The sequence below is a fragment of the Eumetopias jubatus genome, unplaced genomic scaffold (genome assembly GCF_037043125.1).
Source record: "Eumetopias jubatus isolate StellerSeaLion01/CBP00866 unplaced genomic scaffold, mEumJub1_p1.0 scaffold_12, whole genome shotgun sequence".
NCBI classification, from domain to species: domain Eukaryota; kingdom Metazoa; phylum Chordata; class Mammalia; order Carnivora; family Otariidae; genus Eumetopias; species Eumetopias jubatus.
This window is the reverse complement of record NW_028274818.1, coordinates 26534147-26557619: the sequence shown is the minus strand read 5'-3', so window position 1 is coordinate 26557619 and position 23473 is coordinate 26534147. Positions and strand designations below refer to the sequence as shown.

Genomic DNA, 23473 nt, shown 5'->3' with positions numbered 1-23473 from the left:
CTGGGGGGAGCTTTATGGGGGGTGCAAAGTGAGGGTCCTTCTGCAACGTGCCTCTCCTCTGCCCTGCAGCCCCCAGGCTGGCCACCTGCAGATGAGCTCTCCCGACGTCCTGTACCCTCGGGTGGCAGGCATGCCCCTGGCTCAGCCCCTGGTGGAGCATTACGTGCCCCGGAGCCTGGACCCCAACATGCCTGTCATCGTCAACACTTGCAGCCTCAGGGAGGAGGGGGAGGCCACGGAAGACAGGCACTCGGTGGCGGAGGGTGAGCTGTACCGGTACAGCGAAGACGAGGACTCGGAGGGCGACGAGAAGAGCGACGGGGAGCTGGTGGTGCTCACAGACTGATCCGAGCGGGGTGGGCCTGTCCCCCAGCCCGTGGGCGCGGCCGGCCGGCCTGGACTTTGTTGGTACTTGGACTTGGGCCTGCCCGGGAGAGGGGCACAGCTGTGCACTTGTAGATAGCCTCCTGGGGGGGAGATTCCCCCCCCACCCCCCGCACCAGCCCTGCGGCCGCGCCCAGGGAGCTGCTGGCCTCACGGGGCAGGACCTGGAGAGTGGTCGGGGGCTGAGCGCCTCGGCCTGCGGGGGCTCAGAGCCAGCGGACACTGTATGACCCTCCCCTCCTGCAGGTCTCCTCACCCCAGGGGTCTGGCAGCTCCAGACCTGTCCCCCTGGGGCCACATGCTTTGTTTCCATTCTTGTCCTGGCTGGACCAGCCCCCGTAGGACCAACACCCCCCCCCCAACTCCCACTCCCAGATCGCTCCTCTGTCACAGGATCACTTTGTGCAAAAAGGTCTGGCTGTCCCTCGCTGTCTTGATCTTCTGTCCAGCCTGTTGTGCCTCTGGCGGCGGTGTATAGACGTGTGCGTGTGTATGTGTGCGCGCGCAAGCACACGCGTGTTTCCATCTGTCCACTCATGGCGCAAGGTATTTATTGGGCGCCTGCTCCGTGCCAGGCACCGTTGCTGAGTTCTGTGGGTGTCTCTCGATACCACTCTTGCTTCTCTGGGGGCCTCTCCGTGCTTCACTGTCCCCAAATTGCTACCTCTTTGTCAGTCTGGGTGTCTCAGGTTCTGTGTGTCCTTGTGTTTCTGTCCTCGTTTCTCTGCAGGGCTGTTCTCCCGTCTCCCTTTCTTGGGGTCTGCGCCTCTGCCCTTCTGACACCGCTGGTCAGTCTGGGTTTCTGTAAGGCCCCCGGTCAGCCCCGGGGCCCATCAGCCGCCCTGACCTCCCCTGCCTGTCCCTTCACTCCCTCCCTGACTCTCCCCTGCCCGGCGGTTCCCACAAAGCCATTTTTAGCTCCGAGCAACATGGGAATGTGCTCAGCCTCCAAGGGGCTCTGTCTTAGTGCCCCAGCCCCTGGTCCCAGCCTGAGTGCCAGGTGTTGGGGACAGGAGGGTTGATGGCGCCCCTCCCCCCCTTCCTGACAGTTGACAGAAGCCCTGGGGAGCCAGGGCTCCTCATGGCAGCTGCTGAGTAGGGAGGGGAAGGGGGGGCTCCCCATTCTTGGGGTGGTGAGGACTCTGCCCCTCTGCCTGCCTGCTCCTTCCCCCTCCCCCCCTCACACTGGGGAACTTGACTCAGCTCCTGCTCACATGGACAAATTATTTCCCTAAGAAAAATCCCACGGGCACCTGACTCCACATAGATCCAGAACAGCCCTTGGGTCAGGGTGGGAAGGGAACCCCAAACCCCACGGGGGCAGATGTGGCATCTGTGCCTAACCCCCCCCATCTTCTCCCCTTCCTCTCCATCCCCCCCCTTCCCTCAAGCCCAACTTCTCTCCAGGCTGTTTGTTTTTTTATGACTGTAAACATAGATAGTGCTTTATTTTGTTAATAATAAGATAATGATGAGTAACTTAACCAGCACCTTTCTCCTGTTTACACTTGGGGAATTTTTTTTTCTGTTGGCATAATAAAGACAGACCATTTCAGAATCTGGTTCTTACGTCGGGGTGGGGGGGGTGGGGGGGTGGGGAGGCGGGGAGGCGGGGAGGCTGGCCTGGAGCCTGAATGCCTGAATGTGCCGCCAGCCCGGGCACCACTGCCCCCTTGTGGCAACTCCGGGGAGCTTCGGGCATGGGATCTGGGAGCAAACCTCTGAGGCCAGTGAAGCCCAGGCCAAGCCTTTGGAGTGACAGATGCCACCCAGAGAGCCCGCACCCCAGAGAAGACCCTGCCCCTGCCTCCGGGAGGTAAGCTAGACTTCACCACACATTCTCTACCCCCGTCTCAGTAATGAGAGCCCTGGAAGCAGGCCAGAACCAGCCCCATGGCCTCTGCTGAGAGGCGGGTGTCAGGTCTCCCCTCTGGGCTTTGTCCTCTGAAAACACGGAGGTTAAGCCTTCACCGTAGTTCTTACCTCCTTTTGGAGAAGGAGCCCAGTGAATGTCTAATGAAAGCGGTGGACCCTCCTCCCAGGAAAGGACTCCCGTGGGTGCCCGAAGCCCATTTAGGAGCTCTCCAGGCTACTGAGTAATGAAGCAAGGTCGCTAACGATGTGCTTCAGGGGCTCGGTGACCTTTGGTTTGAATGAGGATTTCAAAGGTGTCCCACACTAAGAGAAATAACAGCCCCTTAGACTTAAGTTTTAGTCTGTCATCAGCCCTTTTAACGATGATCAACAAAAAGACCAACTCTCATCAAACATTAATCCCATTGTATGGAATGGGGGCAGCAAAGCTGAAGGGTAATCCTAGTGGAAGAGTGAGACTTGGGTTGGATTAATAGAGGTCGTGTGTTCACAACCAGGGAGACAGGAGAGGATGGGGGTGAGAGAAGTTAGGTGTGGTTCATTGCAGGGCCTCTAACTGGGGAGTGAAGACTCCCCCCCGCCCCCCGCCCCGCTCCGCCCCGCGGAATTAGGTCCTGGCATTTTGGCTGCTGGCCTTTGCGGGTTCGTCCCAGAGCTTTAGGCCTCCTCATCTCAGGCAGGGTACAAGCACAGCCCAGCCTCCCTGGCCCCCCAGGAAAAGACCCGGGTGGTCCTTGAGGAGGATGGCTGGCTGCGGCGCCTGCCCTCTAGTGGTCATGGGGAGAATTGCTCACTTTAACTTGGCCCTGTCCTCCCACCCTCCAGACTCCACTACCTCCCACACTGTGTTCCTAACCCAATCAGGGCAGTCTGTCAGGACCCTCCCAGCCAGGCTCGCCCTCATTCCCTGCCAGCCCTGAGTTCTTCTCACTTCCCTATTCCCAGGTCCTCTGTGGCTCCTCCCACTCTAGGACCCCTTGTCCTGCCTTCATTCTAGCTGCTGGGATGGAATCACATGCCCCGCATCCTTTTAAGATGGACAGTGCCCTCCACGAGGACCTCTGGTTGGTACTCTGGAGCCCTATCCCTCCTGCCTCAGGAGAGGCAATAGCGTCAGGTAGGCACTGAGGCCAGGAACAAAAGGTCCTGGTCGTTACCAGAAGGCTGGGGCCTTCTCTGCGCTCTCTGCAGGAGGCACAGGCCGAGGGTCAGAGCCCAGCAGAGACCCACCTCTGCCCTGGTGTGCTTTGCCCGGAGCTCCTGCTATGTGTCCAGCAAAGGTCTGAGAGAGTAGAGCCCAGCCCCCCGACCCCGGGAGTTGCCAAGGCCTGGTGCTTGGAACCAGGGGGGCAGGGGTGCTGGTTAGTCTGGGGTGGCAGTGAAAGGAGAGACAGGACTCCAGGCCTTGAGGGGGAGGGGCCTCCTAAACTACCCAGCCCCCCCCCCCCGCCCCCACCTGCCCCCTCCCCTGGAGCACTGGAGGAATGAGGATGTTTTCTCAAAGGCAGTGGGATGGTGCCTGCAGGTTCGCTCCTTTGGTGCAGGTGGCGGCCGGGGCCGTAGGGGCACAGGATGGTACCTGGGGGACCCTGTCCCAGCCATTCCCTGCTCACCACCGCAACACCGTCTCCAACGCTGTGACATCAAGGCCCCAGGAGGCTGGAAACGAAGCTGCCTTCCCAGTGGTTATTTCTGCCCTCAGCTCCAGAGGTGGATCTGAGAGGAACAAGCAGGGTGGGCACTGCCCTTTAGTCCACAAGAAGGCCCTGCCCACAAGCACCTGACCCCATGGTACCCCTGAGGGGCCCTGCCTGCCCAGCCCCAGCACTGTCCCTAGGCCGGGGCCCACCTTTTCCCCCACGTCCTCTCCCATACCCTTCCTGGGCTTGGTACGGCTACCCCTGCCCCCCCCCCCCCCCCGCCACACTGGATCACCATGACCTTGAAGGCCCCAGCTGCTGGGGCTAGCTCTGCTCCAGCGGTTTCCATGGCAGCCGGTACTTTTGCCGGCAGAAGCCAAACAGCCAGTCTACCTGGCAGGCAGCCACTGCTCTCCCCAATCTTCAGGGCATCGGGCACCTTCTGGGGGGCCCTGGAGGCAGCGCTGCCTCGGCAGCCCGGGCTGCTGAGAGGGGTACCCCCCGGCTCTCCTTTGAGCTTCTGCTCTCCCTTCCCTCAGGCCTTCTGAGAAAGTGACCGATTCATTCCAGAAATCATCGTTGCCTGCTCTCCAGCAGAGCAACAGCCCCTCCCCCTCAACGGCTAGGAGCCAAAACCCGGCCCAGGAAGAAGGTCCTGAGTGCGTCCCCGCAAGGTCTCGCTGGTTTCCCGCCTGGTGAGGCCCCAGCCTAGCTCCCTTCCCCAGTAGCAGTATCCTCCTGGGCTCCCCTTATTCTAGCAAGACAGTCAAAGGCAGAAGAGTGGTGAAGGCACTAGTCGTGTCCAGACCTATCCCAAACCAGGAGCCCAGGCCTTGCGAGCCAGGTGCACGGAGGAGGGTGGGGTAGGAAACGTGCAGCCCCAGGGACCCCTGGAGGCGCGGGCTGCAACCCCCCACCCCCACCCCACTGCGGGAGAACTAATCCATCATGCCCTCTATGTCAGTCAAATCCTCACTGTAGGCACTCAGACACAGAGTGGTCCAGAAATGGCCATTTTAATGCAGAAAACCATGATAATTTACAAATGAATCACTTTTTTGGGCCAGAGCCAGGAGGCTGTGAGGGCAGAGAGGAGGTGGAGGGCGTTGAAAGTCCGGGGCCATGAGCTCAGCACCTTCACGACCCATCCTACCCAGGCTCTTGGATGCCCGGTGAGCCCCGAAGTTCCTAGCCCCGGCCCCTTGACTCCCACTACTCATTTCCTAGTGGGAAGTGCTTGGGTCCACTTCAGGACAGGTGGAGAGAGGGAGATAAATCCTTAGAACTGAGGCCCTGGAGGGCAGGGCAGGGAACAAGGCAGAAAGCTGCTGGCTGCTGCTGGCTGCTGTTGGCCACCCCCCTCTGGGTTCTGTCCCCCTCCAGCCAAGCACGAAGCAGAGCTGGGCTCTGGAGGCCCAGGAGGGCACCACCCCCTTGCCTTCCCTCCCAGCAGGTGGCAGAGAGACAGAACACAAGCACAGAACAAAAAGGGCACGGGAGGCGAAGGAGCACAGGTCCTGGGGCAGAGGTCTGGGAAGGGGTGGTTTGATTGGATCTGGCTTGGAGAAAGGGAGGGATCTCAGATGAGGCGGCTTTGGGGGGAGCCGGTAAACCCAGTTCTAGACCATCCCGCCCCCCCCCCCCCCGGATATGTACATCCATCTGTCAGAGTTGGCATGATGCTGGTTTGGGTTCATCAGCACCTCCCACGTGAGGCATGCAGGGGGAGATGGGCTGGAGGCTCAGGGCACTGGAGGTAGAAAGGAGCCCTCCCACCTCCCCCTTTCCCCAAGCCAGGAAGGTCAAAGACACATCTAAGGCAGCCCTGACTCCAGCCTGGCCTGAGGCCAGGAATACTGGGCTTCCCAGGGGTGGTTGTGGTCCAGGCCCTGGCTGACTTACAGGCACTTCCCCAACCCCCCCCAGCCCCCTCCCCCCAAGTCTGGCAAGGTGAAGGGGACCCCCCAGAGCTGGGTCCTATCAGCCCCTCCAAACAAAAGAATGTGGTCTCCAGCAGCATCCACTGGGGGCTGGCGGCAGGGGTGGAGCCTTCTCCCTGGACACCCACCTGACCCCTCTCCCACCTTGTCCAAGTGTGTGGCCCCCAGAGCAGGACAGAGCCCTGGAGAACAGGTCTGGCCAGGCAGATGGGTAAGGGAGAGATGGGGAAGCTGGTCACTTTGGCATCTCCAAGGCTGACACTTGAGGCTTCACCTTGAAGTACTGGTGGAATCGGATCACTGCGTACCTGCCGGAGGATGAGAACAGGAGCCCGGCTGAGAAGGAAAGCCAGGTGGGCCTGACCCGGGGGACTCTCACCGTGAGCAAGTCTCACCAGCTCAACCCCAGGGCAGGCGGAGGTTTGTTTTTTTTAACTTTTTTATTTTTCTTCTTAGATCGGCCTGGAGCAGCCCTTCCCCAAATGCTTTTTGTTGTTGTTGTTTTGTTTTTTTAACAGTTCGTTTATATCCTTATACAACAGCTCTCCAAGACTTTTTCAGTTTGCAAAACTGAAACTCTGTACCCATTAAACAGCAACTTCCCATATCTCCCTCCCCTGCAGTGCAGCAGTGCAGAGCTTGGCAAAAACCACTCTACTGTTTCTTTAAAAGAAAAAAAAAAAAATCTAAGTAAACACACCGCATGCGGGGCTCAAACTCATGAGCCCGAGGTCAAGAGTCACATGCTCTACTGACTGAGCCAGTCAGTTGCCCCCCTACTCTCTGTTTCTATGAACTTGACTAATTTAGTTATATAAGTGGAATCCTACAGTATTGGTCTTTCTGTGACTGGCTTCTTTCACTTAGCCTGTCCTCAGAGTTTGTATGTTGTAGCATGTGCCACGGCTTCCTCTCTTTAAAAGGCTGAGTAATATTCCATCGTGTGTAGACCGCACTTTGTTTCCCCATTCAGCCATCCATGGACATGGGGTTGCTTCCGCCTCTTGGCTGCTGTGAATAATGCTATCAACATGGGTGTGCAAATAGCCCTCTGACCCCCTGCTTTCAACTCTGGCTACACACCCAGCGGCAAGAATACTGGATCGCCCAGGAATTCTATTTTTAACTATTTGAGGAAGCACAGTATTGTTTTCCCCAGCAGCTGCGCCATTTTACGTTCCCACCAGTGGCGTCCAAGGGTTCTGATTTTCTACATCCTTCCCAACCCTTGTTTTCTGTTTATCTGCTAATAGCCATCCTAGGTGTGAGTGAGATCTCACCGTGCCTTTGACTTGCACCTCGCCAGTCGCTGTGAACACTGTGAAGTCAGGGTAGTGACTCCTTTCCGGCTGAGGGAGGGGGACAGGGCAAGAAGACTAGACCAGAATGGAGAAAGACTAGACAAGATGTTTCCTGGTCCTTAAGGACATGTGTACCTGATGATGGAGCCAGGAGTCAGTAATCTGGTACGGTCTCGGTGCAGACCCTAGTACCTCACTGAAGGAGGAGCCGGGCCCAATATTGCACATGGTAAGCACTCAACCACCTGAGTCACCTCAGGGAGTCACTTTTGCTCTCTGGAAGAACTCTGTCCTCTCTGCTATAAAACGAACAGGTTTTTCACCACCAGGCTCTGTGGCTAAGAGCAATGGCCTAGGTCGTAAGATGGAGGAGGGAAAGCGAATCTCCTACGAGGCACAAGGGGAGGGTTCAAGAACTTTTGACTACTTTCAGAGTGGTGCTCTGGGCTCAGATGTTTCCCCTAGAGTGGTGACTCCCCCTGGATACGGGGTGGCTGGAATGGGGACAAGTTAGAGCAGAGGAAGGGACTCTGGATGTTCTCCCGCGGCTGTCCTTTGCCCCCACATCCTTGGCTCAAGCTACTCCTTTCCCCCACTCCCCACCACCCCAACTCGCCCCCTGCACTCACCTGAGGAAATCGAAGTCGATGGTGGAGAACTGGTTCTGGATGAGGGCCCAGAGTGCCCAGAAGAAGTGAGATGCCTGGAAAGGGACCAAAGTGAGTCAGCAAGGCAACCACTCATGCCTGTCACGAACCCCATGGAGCTAGAGGAGATGGTCACCCTGGAGGACACAGAACTAGGGCACGGGCCGAGACACGATGGGGTCCCCCTGGCACAAGTCAGGGGAATTCTGGAGGCCAAGTCACTGGACTGCATTTGGGGGCTTCACTCCCTTGAGAAAAAAGCAGAGTTCTACCTGCCCCAGGTAGGGGTCAGCGTAATGGTTCTAGAACTTTCAGCTTGTTCCCCAGCCTGAGCATAGCTCCATCCCTGGCTTCTCCCCCCGCCCAGGGGAATCTCCTGGGGCCTTCAAGGCCAAGGTTCCAGGATGAGATGAACCCCTGCCCCAGAGCACAGGCCCAGTCCCACGGTCATCAGGAGGAGCCCCTTAACTGACCTCCACCCCTTTTCCCTCTTCTGTCCAGAGGTGGGTTAGGTTGGGAAAGGAGTGTAGATGTGGGAGCGAGAAGCCCCGAGTCTGGGCTTTGACTAAGCCTTCAACTGCTCTCCCTCTGGCCAGAGGCGTCCTCGGGGCCAGACTACCCCACTCCAGACTCAAGAAACCAGAGCCTGCTCTCAGCTGTCTGTGGGCAAACAGCAGTGACAGCATGACTATCCCAGGCCAGGGCACCCCCACCCCACATCCCGCTCGCCCTGGGGATGGCTGCATAGCACCTCCCTCCGCTTTTCGGGACTTCCAGGGGCATAGATCAATTAGCCACGTGTCAGTGATTACATGGAAACCTTTAGCAAGAGGAAGGCTTAAGTGGAACAGTTAGGAGGAAGAACCTGATGGAGAATCAGTTTTGTGCCAATGAAGAAACCAGGAGAGATAATCCAAAATGACACGTAAGTAAAGATTCTACTTAACCTCCATGATGTATTGTGAAACTCAGGGCAGTGGACTTGTCTTCTTGCTTCTACGTGCCTGACATTAATAAGACTAGTTAGCAATCCCCTGGACACACACCGGAGGAGACCGGGCATGAACCAGGTACCCTGGATAAATGGCACTCAAAATCAAGAACTGACAGCTCAGTAATTTGAGCAGGAAAAGCCTGATGGGAGAGGCTTACATGGAGTTGAGTCAGTGAAGGTAGCTAACAAGGAGGATTAGAACTGACATTCTTTATCTCCTCCAAAGGCTTTAAAAAAAAAGTTTAACTGCAGCATGAAAGGCTAACGTTAGACGCTAGAGAGAACTGCTTGTCCAAATGAGAGAACTGCTAAAACAGGAAGCTGGGCTCTTTCTTGGAAGTCTTTTCCTAGAAAGGAGAAAGAGACTTGACAGGATAGGGAAAAGCAGGAAACAGGGCATCTCAGTATTCTGGGGACGCTCAAGAGGGCTCTTCCCAGATCTCACTTTGGGTCCTGGGTCCTAGGACCTCACCCCTCACCCGGGCCTCTGCTTCCTCCACCCTGGGCTGTGGGAGCGGAGGAGCTGGGGTTGGCCCCTCCTCCCACCCCCTCCCTCCCCTGCCCTCTCCCGGCCCACACTTACCAGGGCAAACTTGTTGACTTGCACATAGAGCCTCTCCACCTCCCTGGGGGTCACGGCCATGCCCTTCTGTGCCTGCAGGTAATAGCGCAGCCACCGAAGCTGGGTGTCCCGGCCGGGGTACCAGCAGTAATCCACCTCGTTCACACCTGATGGGAAGCAGCCACAGGGTAGTTGCTGGGAGGTGGGCCCACCTGGGGAGGGGGCTCCTCCAGCTCATCAGGGGTTCCCTGCTCCCCTCAAAACCTCCACATACATCCTGCCAGGCTGAGCCTAGGAATACAGCCTGCTGCCCACCAAACTTACCCAATGTGGGGAGCTGGGGGCTCTGCTTTCCATGGGCTGGAGGAAAGCACAGAGGCAGACTGGTTATAGGGCGAGACATGGTCTTGGGTGTGACAGGGACCCCTAAGACAGCATCACTGTACCCCCGTGCCCTTTATAGAAACTATGCCCACAGGAGGTGCTCCCTCACAGCACCACATCAGGGGCCTCCCCTTTGGTGGGATGCTGACCAGTGAGCCCTGCACAAGGCCTTCCCTCCCACCACCCGGAGGGTCTCATTTAGAAGCGTGGGGTCTCCGACTCTGCCTCCTGGACCAGTGATGAGCTGGCTCCTTCAAAACATCGCCTTCAGAGCTTGCTAAAAACATAGGTTCCCAGGCACCTCTAGCCCCCTGTCCAACTCTCCAGATGATTCGGGAATGCAGCCACGCTTGGAACCCCTGGACCGGGTGGCTTTGATTCCTTCCGGTCCTGCCCTTCCTTGAGTCCTCCAGCTGCCGGCCCAAAGCGCATCAGCCACATCCCGGGCCCTGTGGCAGCGCCTTGCCTTCGAGCTGGCACGGAGAGTCATAGTTCACTTAAGACAGGACCAGGACCAGGCCATCTTGCCCGCAGTCTCTTCCTCCCTCTCCTTTCCTCCCTGTCCTTCCCAAGCTTCCCTCATACTCCTGGAGAGACACACTCAGTCTCCTCGGGCCCCAAGAGGATGGCTGGGAAAGAATCCCCTGGTGCAGGTGCAGAAACTCAGGCCCAGAGCACAGAAGCTCGCTCCCGGTTAGAACTCTCACCTCCTGCCTCCCAGAACGGGGCCTCCCTGCTCCCGAGAACCCAGGTGTTCTCCCTCCCCAGTTCCCAATCTCCTTCCCTGCCTTCCTCCTTCCTTCGCAACCTGGGAGCAGGATGCAATCTGCCTCTTTGGAGAAATTCCAGCTGGTCCTTGCTCTATGTGGTGGGTGAGGAGGGCCTGAAATGCTTCAGAATGATCCCTTCTGGAAAGGCCAGCGGGTCTGGCGGCTGAGCGCTCAGAGGCCCAGGGCCTCTGCTTGGTGCCACACCCCACAGCATCACGGCTCTGCCCAGCTGAGGCCCCACTGTCCTGCAGGTTCCTAGATGCAGCTGCTGGCCACCCTGGGAAGTCATACCTTCAGGGGCAATGAGCGCTTGACAGACCTGGTCAACTGGGGTTCTTGAAGGGACACAATTGGCCAGGCTTGGGCTGGGGAGTGGCCGAGGCTGGGCCAGGTGGAAGTTTTGGAGCTGGCCTGGGTGTGCCTCACCTGTCCTGCGCCCCAGGGGCTGGCTCCATCATGCTGAGCACCCCGCACTGCAAGTCGGATGATATCCCTCCAGCCCCCGGGGTCCAGCTCCATCCATGGGTTGCCTCTCTAGTCCCATCAAATTGTTTAACAATGAAGCCCTCAAGCTGGAAAAACCTGCCCGGCTTCCTCACACAAATGATTCTATTGTACATCCTGGGCCTTTGCTGAGCTGGCTGGCGCAACAAAACAGCCCTCATCCAACCCCATCCGCTCCCGCGCCGGTCTCCCTTAGCTACCGGCAGGCTTCCTTGCCTAGTACCAGTGAACACCAGCATGAGGCTTAGCATGTGCTACACGTGTGTGCGTGTGTGTGTCTCACGTTGATGGGACGAAGTATCTCCACTTTCCAGAGGCCCAGAGAAGCTGAGTGCCCAGCCCAAGGGTCACACAGCTAGTAAGCAACAAAGCCAGGATTTGAACTTGGACAGTCCAGTTGCAGCGTATACGCTTTTCACGAGTTCCACCTAGACGATTCTCATCAGGCCACCAGCTCGTTCTGCTCCTTCTCTGCATGCAGGACCCTTACTCACGATTGGGCAGGTGATACTGGGAGAAGGCAGCCTGGGTGAAGGGGCAGGCAGAAGCTACGTCTGCCCAGGGGAAGGGGGCTTGTTCTTAAGATTTTTTAATTTTCTAAGGTAATCACCCGATGTGGGGCTTGAACTCACAGCGCCAAGATCAAGAATTGCACGCTCCACCGACTGAGCCGGCCAGGCACCCCGGTCTTTTTCTAACTCACATGCCAAGCCCAGTGTCCTTAGGGGTCCTACGGAGGGCACGTTCTCCTGATTTGTACCAAACTGCCAGATGGGCTAGCAGGGGTTGGCTCTGTGTGTGGGGGTCCGGCCACCCACATGAGACTTGGCGCTCCCTCAAGGCAGGTTGTGCCTTCCTCCATGAGTCGTGAGATTTTGGAGGCCAGGGGCTGTCAAGTCTCTACCCAGCAGGGCCAGAAACCCCTCTCATTTTCACCCTGGACCTGGCCATCCATCATGAGGAAAGTATCTTGGACAAAGACCAAAGAGCAATACCCTGCTCACCTGCAAACTCATTGAAATGGTTGCCAATGTCAAAGGCTTGGTAGTTGTAGCCGGCGTACTCATAGTCAATGAACCTTACGTGACCTGTGGGGCAAGAGACAGGGATGAGGGTCGGTCCCTGGAGATAGGGGAACGGCCTGGTCAAGTCCCCACAGACCTCCGGAATGCACGCACAGACTCTGGCTGGCCTCTCGTGGCAACCCAGCCCCCACCCTCCCCAGTGGCCGCCTTCGACACTGTTCATTTGTCCATCTGCCCTCCAGCTGTCCCTCACACAGGTGGATCCTCAAGCTCTGCTCATCTACAGACATCTATCCTCAGCATGGCCGAGGACCAGAAATAAAGGTCAGGGCTCCCTGGGGCTGGAGCTCTCATTAGGCACACAGGAAGGTTCTGTCTCTAGGAGGGCCTGGGCCACCCCAGATGACCTCAAGCCCAAAATGTTGTCGGCGGGGAATGGCTCAGGTGGCCTCACATCAAGGACCTCCACAAACCACAGTTTTGAGTTCTTTCCGGGCATAGGTTTTTCTAAGTAGAAATTTATTTCCTTTTCCCTTTCTCTCTCTTTTTTTTTTTTTTTTTTTTAAGATTTTATCCATTTATTTGACAGAGAGAGACACAGCGAGAGAGGGAACACAAGCAGGGGGAGTGGGAGAGGGAGAAGCAGGCCTCCCGCGGAGCAGGGAGCCCGATGCGGGGCTCGATGCCAGGACCCCGGGATCGTGACCTGAGCCGAAGGAAGGCAGACGCTCAACGACTGAGCCACCCAGGCGCCCCTCCCTTTCTCTATTAACTTGAGATCTAAACTGGAAGGTCACCTTTTGCTTGTCCGAGGGCCGGTCTGAGGACCAGCACCCCAAAAGCAGCTGATCACTCAGGCCCGGCCCAGCTGCGGCCCAGCCGGAGCCCGGGAAGCCGTACCTTTGGTGCTGTCGTAGATGATGTTCTTGCAGAGCAGGTCATTGTGACAGAAGACCACAGGGGAGTCCAGCTGGGACAGGTGCTCCTTCAGCCAGGCCAGCTCCTGTTCCAACACCTCCACCTGGGGGACATCTGCGGAAAAGCTGGGCAGCAGCCAGAACGGAGGCTGACAGTAAGACAGGCTGCCACTGGGCCTCTGGAGCCCCGAGCTCTGGCCCTGTCACCGCCTGTTGCTGCAGAGGACCCCCAGACAAACGGCCCGCCCTTCAGACCCTCACTTTTGTCCTCTGGCGCTAAGGCGTCCTGATCTCCTGACTTCCTGCAGTCACTCTAAGCAGCTTATTAAAACGCGGGCGTAAAAGCATTTTGCAAAGCTCGTCTGTCCCCGATCCAATGGCGTCCCTGCTACTTCGTGAAAGGGGGAGGAAGGTAAGGGAGACGGCACAGAGAGAGGACAGGAGCGGGGAGTGTGCGTCCACACGAGAACAAGGGCAGAGGGGAGAGCTGTGAACAGACCCGCTTTCAGGGCGCTGGGGAAGATGCCTACAGGGAGCTGTGCCCCAAGACTGCCTGGGGGAGGCATCACAGTGCTCTGCAGAGGGGCTGGAGGATGGACACTCCTGGCCGGTCCCCCTCCTCTTCTAGCGGCTGGTGTCACAGGTGGAAAGGACCAGAGGGCTCATAAAGCCTAACTTCTCATCTCACAGAGAGACTACTCAGGCCCACTTAAGAAAGCAAACAAACTGCTTCTTGGGCTCACTCCTACAAGACCAAGGGACTATTAGGGCCTTTCAATTGAGCATTTGCTCCGAAGCTCCCCGGTGACTTGTCCCCTCCACCCTGAACTAGGAGCATGTGTATCCTTGTCCCAGACCACGCATGCGTGGGCAACTTGCGGGCAGGAACGCGGATGACAAAGGCCAGCCCTCTTTCTGCCCTGCCCCATCCTGCAGCACCTAAGGCCTTGCTGCTGAAAGAAACCCATGCTGAGGAATGAATGAATGAATGGACGGGTCAGTCGGTGCTGGTAGCAAAGGCCATGTGGAAGTTGGTGAGGACACACTGTGCTGGGATGCTCTGAACTTTGGTCCCCAGGAAGCACACAGGACTGTGTACACTGAAAAGCCAAATAGTTAGCACAGCCCTTAAAACCCCAGAACCACCAATGGGTGGAGGGGAGGAGGCTGCGGTTTTATCTCCTGTTCTGTCTCCATGTAGCTTCTGTTTGCTTTCTTATCCAGGGCAGCCAGAGTACGTGCAGGAGGATGAGCGTGAGATCCGTCCTCCCGATCCTCCCAAAGGATGCCCCGTCAGCCCCTCACACGGCCCAGAGACTAAAACATGGCAAAGCGCGTTCGGCAACTAAGGCATCCCCCTCTCCCCCTGGGAAAGGATGAGCGGCAGGCTCCCTCCCAGGCTTTGAGAAGGTCAAAGCGAGAGAGGATCTTAGGCCTCTAGTGCAAGTCTTTGGGGGAAATGGAGGCTCAAGGAAGAGGGCAGAGGCCTTCTAGCTTACAGATGTTTCTTGCACAGCTGGACCCTCTTCCCCCTCACCCAAGGGAAGCAGTCCTCAGCCTGTGCATGGATGCAAAATCAAGCAGAACCTCCTAACTGCGAGGGCCTCAGTGCCCCTCAGAGGCTCTGCACAGGCCACTCTGAGCTGGGGAGAGTCTAACGAGGGGGGTGATCTGGGGGGGGGGCTTCCTTTAGCCTCACTGGAGTTTATCTGTGTCGACTGGTCTGCATAAACGCATTTCAGTCTTGGCTCTCCTTAAGAAGATACCTTTCAAGATTCTTTTTTTCTTTTCCTGGTCCAAGACCATCTAAAGATAAGAATTAGGAGGCCTCCTTTGGTTTGCTCTGGTCTCAGCCTGAAAAACATGTCTTTGACATCTAAGATACCTGCTGCCCAGGCCCTGACCTCCTCCTGACCCCCACCTTACCCACCCCAAGGCCACGCAGATGGTTACTGTGGGAGTGGTCCAGGCCTTCTATCTCCCTGGGCAGCCTCCCTCCCCTGCGCACTTGAAACCCCGCCAGCTTCGCTACCTTCAGCCCTGAGCCCACTAGACTTTCTCAGGGCTGTGCGGTTGGCAGACGAGTGGCCACCACCGCGTCATAGAAGCTGTCACACCCCAGGAAGCCTGCTCCTCCTCTGTCCCTTAGAGGCAGCGGCGGGGGGTGGTGGTGGTGCAGGGGCTGCCCTCCCCCACCCCGGGAAACCTGGGGGTTCCTCCTGATGAAAACACTTCTGCCTGCCTGCCAAATACCCACTCAGCTCGCCGGATCTGGGTGGAGGGAAGTACCTTCTCCCACAGCGGACTGAGTGTTGGGAGCTTCCTGGCTCATCACCTTTGCCCTTACACCACTCAACCCATCCCCATCTCCTCCTGATGCCCCCAAAGCAGCGATCACCCCCCACCCTCTATGCCCAACCAGACACCAAGACCACCAAAATCTATTTCCACAGGGTGCCTGAGGCATCCCCCACTCTCCTTCCCCCCCCACTCCATCCACCACCACCACCATGAAGCTGCCCGTGGACCCTGCCCATTCAGTTACAACACTCCCTGAGGGGGTCGCCTGACCTCCAATCCCTACCCCCACTTCCCCAAATCCCACCTGATTCTGTCCTTTACAATGCCAGAGAGCTTTCTCCCTAAACCACAGTCATGGTCCCTGGCTCAGAGGCCTCCACAATGACCGTTAAATGAAATGCTGGCTCCTTAACCTGACTTGGAAGGGTCCTCCCGGTCTAGCTCCAACCCACTTCCCACAGCCCTTCCCAATCCCTCCTGAAGGCCCACTCCGGCCACCCTCATCCACTGGCCACCCATGAGCCAAGTGTGTTCACACCATCTCCGCCAGCCCGAGAGGCCTCCCTCCCCAGCTCTGCCCCTCTACCTCTGCCAGGAAGACTGGCCCTGGTTCTCCCACCGCCACATACATTACACGCCCTGCCTTCTTTTGTCGCTTCGCATGGGCAGGTCCTATTTACCCAGATGGTTCCTAAGCTCCTTGAGGGTAGGGCCAATGTCACGTCCGTATTTTTCATTGTTTTAAATCCCAGTTGAGGTTTGTGAAATGCAGGATTGACTAAATCAGGGTTATTAGACTGTGACTAGAGCTCAAGAGTTTCATCTCATCCAGGTGACTGCTCATCACAGCCCCGCTTGGGGCAGGTTAGGCAGTTTAGGGCAGGCACCGACCCCTAAAGAGCCTCCGAGAAGTTAAACAACTCGATTTGCCAAGGTCAAATATATGACAAGAACAAAGGTAGTCGGTCAGCTCTTCTCCAGGGACCACTCCGCTCCCAACAAGGTCACCCCTGAAGGTTACACGGTGACAGTACAAAGGAAGCTAAAGTAGCAAGGGTCATGCCTGAGCAGCAGGTCTGGACTCTAGCCCTTGAGCTGCCACTGACCTTGGGCAAGTCCCACCCCCTCTCCAGACCTCAGTTTTTCCATCTACCAAATGAAAGTGGTGGGCTGCACGATCAGAGGGTCCTGTTGACTCAGACACCCCAGGGTCCTGCTCTCCATGTGTTGTTTTAGCCCTAAGGGATAGGCAGTCCTTGTCCCAGAGATAACATTTGGCATCGAAGGTCTGAATGTGGGCCATCCTGGACAAATAGTCCTAAAGCAGTGCTTGATAATCATTAAGTGGGAGGATCCAGATAAAGTCACGCATGCGTGTGTGTGTGTGTGTGTGTGTGTGTGTGAGAGAGAGAGACAGAGAGAGACAGACAGACACACACGATTGAGAGAGAGTTAATTATTGTCTTGTCATCTTAGAGGAGGGAAGGAGATACCCTACACTCCCATGAACCTTTGGAATAAGGGAGATGTTCAACGCAGCAGGGAACATGGAGGGATCAGACTCACTACTGCCTTCCCCTAGAGGGGGCAGGGGTGACCCACTCTTCTCTCCAACTCTCTATGCCTCCTCCAGCACTCAATGCTACGCTGGGAGCCAGGCAGCTGAAGGCTAGAAGGACTCTCAGGTTGCTGGCCAGAGAGCCTAGCTGTCTGGGAGCCCCGTCTTCCCTGGGGAAAGGCACTGTCAGGATGCGTGGAGTACCAGTGAGGGAACGGTATGCTGTCAGTGTGAACAAGGTGAGGAGCAGGGTCCCCAGGGGCATGTGCGGACGAGAGGCGTCTAGGCAAGTAGCAGGAGTCTTGATGTCCCAAGGGCTTGTCAACTGACAAGCTGAGTTCTGACTGACTGAACTCGGCCTCACCCCATTCTCAGAGGCCAGGCTCTCCCTTCTGGTTGCTCAGAAAGCAGCTAAGGTAGAAAGGGCCCTGGGCTAGGAAACAGACCCCTGCCTCCGATGAGCCCCCAACACTGGGTAAAGCTTAGTCTCTGAGCCTCAGTCTCCTTTAAGTAAAGGGGGAGACGCAGTCCCCAACCCTCGTCTCTACCACAACCAGAAGACTCAAAGTGAAATCAGCACATAAGCACAGGCTTAAAGCTGTGGATCTTAAGTTCCTGAGATTCAGTCGGTCGGCCCAACTCTGCTTGGAGACAGAGACTCAGAAGTCAGGATCCCCTCAGCCTCTGGGTGGGGTGGGGGACGGAGCCCAAAGAATGGAGGCGGGATAACATGAAGGCGGCAGAGACAATGGCAGCTTTGAACCCTCCCAGATCTCTGTACCTGGGGCTGATCTCGTTCTTCACAAGGGTGAAGTAATTGTGCATCTTGTGCCACAGGGTGGGCTTGGGCAGGCTGCCGTTGGCGTGGATGGTGTGAATCTTTGCCATTTCTAAGGCGATTAGCCTAAACAGAAAACAGGAAGAGTAGAGCATCAGTGTGCGGCAGGCCCGTCCCAGCTCAGCCCCTCCGAAAGGGGTCCCACAGGGTGAGGACTGCGGGCCAGTCAGAGGGCTGAGGGTGGGACAGCTCTTTTAGGGATTCTCGCTCCTGCAGCAGGAAGGTCTTAGCGGAAGGCATGAAAATGACGTAAGGCCTTTAGCCCAGCAGTGACCTTTCCAGAACAGGAGCTGGGGCTGCTTCAGGGAGCAGGAAGGCAAAGCAGTGGGCCGCCAGCCACAGGTCAGCGACCCTGCCCCACCCCAAGGTCGTGTACCCACAGCAACCCCTGAGGACAGAAGGGTCACCTGGGGATGGGGGCAGTGGCCCTCCTCCCTCCCTGGACTCTGATCCATGCCCTCAGGGGGAGGTGAATGCAGGGCACCGAGGGATCAGGGGGGTGGTGATGCCAGGCTGGGAAGAAATGCCCGCCTCTTATCAGCCTGGCCAAGGTGGGGAGGGAAGCAGGCCGGCCCAGGGCAGCCCCTTCCTCTGCGGCAGGGAGTTGATGCTGGCGGCTGGGTGCCAAGGACGCAAAACAAACCAGCGTTCTATTTTCAAGTCCTCCTGTGGACATTATCCAAGGTCCCGGGAGAGAAGGAGGGGGCGGTGGGGAAGGGGGCTGGGAGAGGGCGGGGGCGGATGGAGGACTGACCGGTCAGAGAGGGAGGGCCTTGATAAGGACCCCAGCGTCTGAGGCCCTGCATCCCAGCTGGGCTCCCCCAGTCCTCTGGCAGCTCTCCCTTCTGGGGCCCCACCCCCAGCCCGGCTGCCAAGCCTCCAACATTCACGCTTCCTTCGCCTCTGCCTGTTGCTCGAATAATAATCACTGGGAAAGACAACAAAGGCATTGGCTGTTTGAAACCTTGTTCCTGAGCTGTTCCAGGGACACCCCTCCCCTTGCCAGGTCCTGGGAAGGGGCAGGCCGTCACCCAACAGGATAGCAGGGCAGTCTAGGGTCTCCTCCGGAAGCCCCCCAGGCTCCCAGCTCCTGAAGGGTGGAGGGGGCAGGGGGTGTGGCAGCCACCGAGAGGGTGAGCGGGTGAGAGATGAAGGCTGTGCTTTCAGAGGCTAGAGGCCCCGGGGCAGGAGGGAGCCCGCCAGGGTTTTAGGCGAGGCAGGGAAATAGACCTGAGACCCAGGCCTTCCCTTCCCAAAGGAAGATTCTGACTAGAGCATGAACAGAGCATTTCCTTGAATATCAATAGGGCTGTTGTCTGGAAAAGCAATGAAAGTAACCTCAACACTCAGCATTTTTATGCTGCAAAGCCTCAGCAGGCAGAGGCTGGGAGGTGGGGGTCAGGGGAACGGGGGACGTGGCTCCCCAAGGCGTCCTCTTTGCCTTTCCCCGCAGAGATCCACCTTCACCCGAGAAAGATAATGGTCTATCCTTGGAAAATCATCAGGGAAGAGCCTACCTCCTACACCTATCCCAGTTTCTGGCTCTCCCCCAAATGTAAAGTTGTTATCGAACCCACATCCATCTTCAATCTTCCTGACAGTGCTAATTGTTTCCACGAGAGAACAAGGAACAGCACCATATTCATAGAGGTGGCCGGAGACTGGGAGGGACCTGGGGAGGACCTGCCAATATTTGAGCTTATTTACAAAGACTTGAAGGAGAGCTGGGAGCAGAGCGTAGGAGAAGCCAGGCCATGGTTCCCCGGGGCCCCCACCCTCCTCTGACCTCCTACCTCCAGCTCAGCGGGAGCCTGAGAAGACCACTCAACAGGTCTGTATGTCCCTCCTACCTCCAGCTCAGCGGGAGCCTGAGAAGACCACTCAACAGGTCTGTATGTCCCTCCTACCTCCAGCTCAGCGGGAGCCTGAGAAGACCACTCAACAGGTCTGTATGTCCCCCTAACTACACACACACACACACACACACACACACACACACACACACACACACACACAACTGAACATAAATATCCCAGGGCCTGACCAGTCCCAGAGGCAGTGCTCCGGAGTACTCGAGGGGAACGCATCTCAGAGTCCCTTCTAAGTCCCTGGAGGGCCTGTCAGGGGTTCTCCGCAAATAGGCCAGGTGCACTTACTTGGGGTTAACTGAGTAACAGGTGAGGAAGCAAGGAACCTTCTTGGTCTGCTCCCTAGATGGGCTTTTATTGTTTCTCCTCGGTATTTGGGCGTATTTGGAAGGCTCCTTCTCCTTGGCTGGGACGGGACTGATCCCAAAGATCCCAGGCCAACCCCTCGGCTGCTGTCCAGGGTCAGGAGTCAACCTCAGCCTGCCTGGGACCTCGCTATAGTTGGAGGGCTCCGCACGCAGGTGCGGCTCGGGGGTGGGGGTGGGGGTGGGGGATTCTGCCTGACATCCCCGCCCAGAACGGTTAGAGGAGAGAAAGGCACTCTGGGCTCCTCTTTAGTTCTCCCCCTTCCAGACCCCACAGAGCCATCCACAGTGCTTGAAGGTTAAGTCTACTTCCTGGGTCCTACACATCCAGGCATTCAGTGGGAGGGGCTCCCAGGGGGTCATGTGTTCTTGTGGGCCTCTGGAAGGAAGGCTTGGCAGCTGCCCAAACCTGGGCTCCCACTTTGTTGGGGGAACCTGGAAGGAGCTCAGACTGGGGGAGGGCTGATGTCTCTCTGTGCTGCTAAACCCAAGCTCACCCTGGATGGGGCCCATTCTCCTAGCATGCTTGAGCTCCTGGCAGGACGGGAGGGGCAGGAAATCCTGGGCGCTCTGGGGATTTGGCTCAGATTTCATTTCCAAGGCTCTGAGAGGTTTCCAGGTCAGACATGGGGTGGGCAAAAGGGCTGAGATATGAGGCCAGGAAGCAGAGCCCTGCTGCATTTAGGGAACCAGGTCCTTTGGTCTCAGGTTCACCAAATTCTCACTTGCCTCCCTAAGAGGCAGGTACCCCTTCTAACAGATGCCACTGAAAATCCATTCAAAGCAATGGCCCCTCTCTGCAGAGCAAAGTGCGCGCACACGCACTTTTCATGCAATTTCAGGAAGTTCACAGACCTTATGACTCATTCATGGACTCCACTCTACGCCGAGGAAGCTGGCCAAGGCCTGAGGAATCGGAGGAATGAATGGTACCCCGGGCCACCTTCTCACCTGAAGAGCCGGGGCTCCCGGATGTGCTCGGGTCCCAGGGCCATGCCCCTCATGTACTCGTAGCACAGCCCATTCTGGAAGGTGCAGTAGAGTTTGGGGGCGCAGCCATGTGCTCGCAGCAGCTGGAAGTTCCTGACCTCATTCTCCCGGTCCACCAGCAGCTCGGTACGCTCCCCGTACACCCGCACCAGCACGCAGTCCCGCATGTCCTCCTCCACGTAGCAGGCCACCAGCTTGTTGGTGATGCCATCAGTGAAGCGCTGGCATGGGGAGGGGGAGCACAAGAGCGCGTGGGGCAGGGTCTCTGCTCTTGCCCCATGGCTCCCCAGCTCCAGCATGGGGTGCTCATTTGCATGCCCAGCACAACCACGCAGAACCCCCCCATTCTTTGGCCCTCTAACTTAAGAGGAGCTCAGCACTCTTTCTAATGCCTTACCCTCCTCAGTGCTTGGGATAGCCTGAGTTCGAGAACAAAACCTCGGCTCAGGCACCCTCACCTCTCCTGCGTCTGGCAGATGGGATTTGGCAGTGGAAGAATTTCCACACTCCTTGGTGGGAGAAGCCCCCTCCCCCCTTCTTACTTCTCCATCCCTGAAAGAAACCTCCATGGACCAGAATGTGGCCAGGGAGGAGCGGGAGCTGCCCAGGACAAGTACATTCTGACCCAGCTGCCTCTCACCATCTGCCCAGGCGGGGACTCTTTGCTGCACCTCACGCCCCATCCAGCAGCGGAGGTGCGGGAGGTACAGAGGTTGGCACCCAGCTGAGCGCTTTGGTGGTCGGAGCTCCTTAGGGCCTCTGAGTTCCAAACCAGAAGAGACAGTAGGCCATGGGCTGGGGAAAACAGACTCTCTGGGTACCGTGGCAAGGAGGAATGAACCATGGAATTTATAGGGCACAGTGTGACAGAGCTGGTAGGGGCTCTAGAGGACATCTGAACCGATTCTAGGTGGGGAAACTGAGGCCCAGAGAGGGGAGAGACTGGCAGGTAGCACGTTCAATCAGTGCTGGAATGAACTTCAGACCTGCTGGATCCCTTGTGGGTCTTACAACCAAAGTGCGTCTTTTATTTTGAAAATGCTACCCACCCATCCTTCCCCCAAGAGGTGTCTGTCAGCCTCCGCACTGGGTGGGAGAACCTGGCCTTTCCCCACCCAGAAGGCCCTGGCAGCACCAAGCCCCTGCCACTCCAGCACTAGCTGCAGGTGCCGGGCTCAGGACTCCTTCCTCCGCACGCAGCTCCCAGAGGGGCTGGCGGGGGAGGGTGAGCAGGTGAAGCCTCTTCAGAGGATGCAGATCAGCTGGGGAGTCTGCCTGAGGCTCCTCAGTGGGAGGCTCTGCCCACATCTGTGTCCCCGAGAATGTGCCCAGCTGGGGGGTGGGGAGGCCCCCTGTGTGGGGGTGCTGAGCCTGAGCCTGGGGCGACGGGGAGGGTTTCCACCCAGCGCGGGGGCCCTGGGCTAGCCGGAATTCCACACGGTGGCTCCTGGGACCGGCAGGAACCGCTCAGAGCCTGGAGACTGCTCCCACCACCGGCTGGAGAAGGGACAGGGATGTGTGTGTGTGTGGAGGTGGGGGGCTCCCTTAAAAGTTCCTGCCTCCTCAGGTTTCAGCGCCGGCCGCGCGCGCTCCTCCGGGCGGCGAGGGGCACCGGCGCACGGCGACAGGGGGTGGGGCCCGCGCGCGCAGCTTGCTGACGGTGGGCAGGTGGACCTCCGGCGGCCCGCGAGCCCCGGGAGGAGGGGGGTGTGGGGGCCGGGGGGGGCGTGTGGGGGCCGAGGGAGGTGGGAGCCTGGCTCTGCTTCGGGGCCAGAACAGACGAAGCAAAATACACACCCAAACCACCATTGCAACCCTGCCCTGCGCACCCGTGGGACCGCCACCCGGAAGGATGCACGGACAGACATCCACGCATCCCCGCTCCAACCCCGACAGGGCCCCAGCCCGGCCCCGCGCCCGCTCGGCTACCTTGGTCCGAACTTGCTCGGGCTTCCAATGCGGCCGCAGCTCCTGGATGAGGCGCAGGGCGCCCGGGAGGATGTCGTCCTGGTCCACGGATATGCCGAAGCAAGGGACGGCGGCGGCCCTCGGGGCGCCCGGCGGCTCCCGGCAGCCCGCGCTGGCCGCCGCCTTCTCCTCCATGCCCCATGAGCACTGCGGGCACGGCGCCTGCCGCCGCAGGTAAAAGGGCGAGCACGGCAGAGGAGCCGAAGGGGGCACAGCCATTCCCAGCAGCCCCACCCCCTCGGAGCCGCCGCGCGAGCGCTAGCCCCTGCGGGGGGGCCCGGCGCGGCGGTGGGAGTGGTAGAGGAGGGGCCAGGGGAAGTCCATGACTCAGGAGCCCGCTGCCCGCTCCGATCGGCGCCCGAAGCCGACCCGGGAACGCCGGAGCCCGCCGCGATTGTGACATCATCACGGGCGGCAGGCCGCGGGGCGGGGGCCCGGGAACGCCCCCGCCCCGCCCCGCCCCCGCCCCGGCCCCCAGGCCGCCGCGGGGTCGGCGGCCGCCGCTACCTGGAGCGCGGGGCGGGGGTGACGCCCTCGGGGAGGCCGTGACGCCGGGGGCGGGGCCCGGGGTCGCCCCGCCCCGCCCGCCCCGCCCCCACCCGGGCCCCAGGCCCCGCAGCGCTTGTCGGCCTCTGAGCCCGG

At 58.4% G+C, this 23473-nt stretch overlaps 2 protein-coding genes across 8 annotated transcripts in view; one reads left to right on the top strand and one right to left on the bottom strand.

Annotated features, from left to right (window-relative positions):
- The window catches only part of SOX13 (SRY-box transcription factor 13), a 34010-nt gene extending 32068 nt beyond the window's left edge, over window positions 1-1942 (top strand). For all 7 annotated transcript variants that reach the window (XM_028120074.2, XM_028120078.2, XM_028120077.2 and 4 more), the window contains one exon: window positions 70-1942. In XM_028120074.2, coding sequence (XP_027975875.1) covers window positions 70-346 — 277 coding nt within the window. In that variant the 3' untranslated portion in view covers window positions 347-1942. The remainder of the gene's footprint in view (window positions 1-69) is intronic.
- Window positions 1943-5975: 4033 nt separating this feature from the next.
- ETNK2 (ethanolamine kinase 2) lies at window positions 5976-23189 on the bottom strand. The gene is made up of 8 exons (XM_028120370.2): window positions 22793-23189; window positions 20825-21084; window positions 17584-17706; window positions 12927-13069; window positions 12006-12089; window positions 9365-9510; window positions 7770-7843; window positions 5976-6147 (listed from the first exon to the last, which is right to left on the bottom strand). The coding sequence occupies exons 1-8, from the start codon at window positions 23048-23050 to the stop codon at window positions 6075-6077; spliced, it is 1161 nt and encodes a 386-aa protein (XP_027976171.1). The 5' UTR covers window positions 23051-23189; the 3' UTR covers window positions 5976-6074.
- Between the last annotated feature and the right edge of the window lie 284 nt (window positions 23190-23473).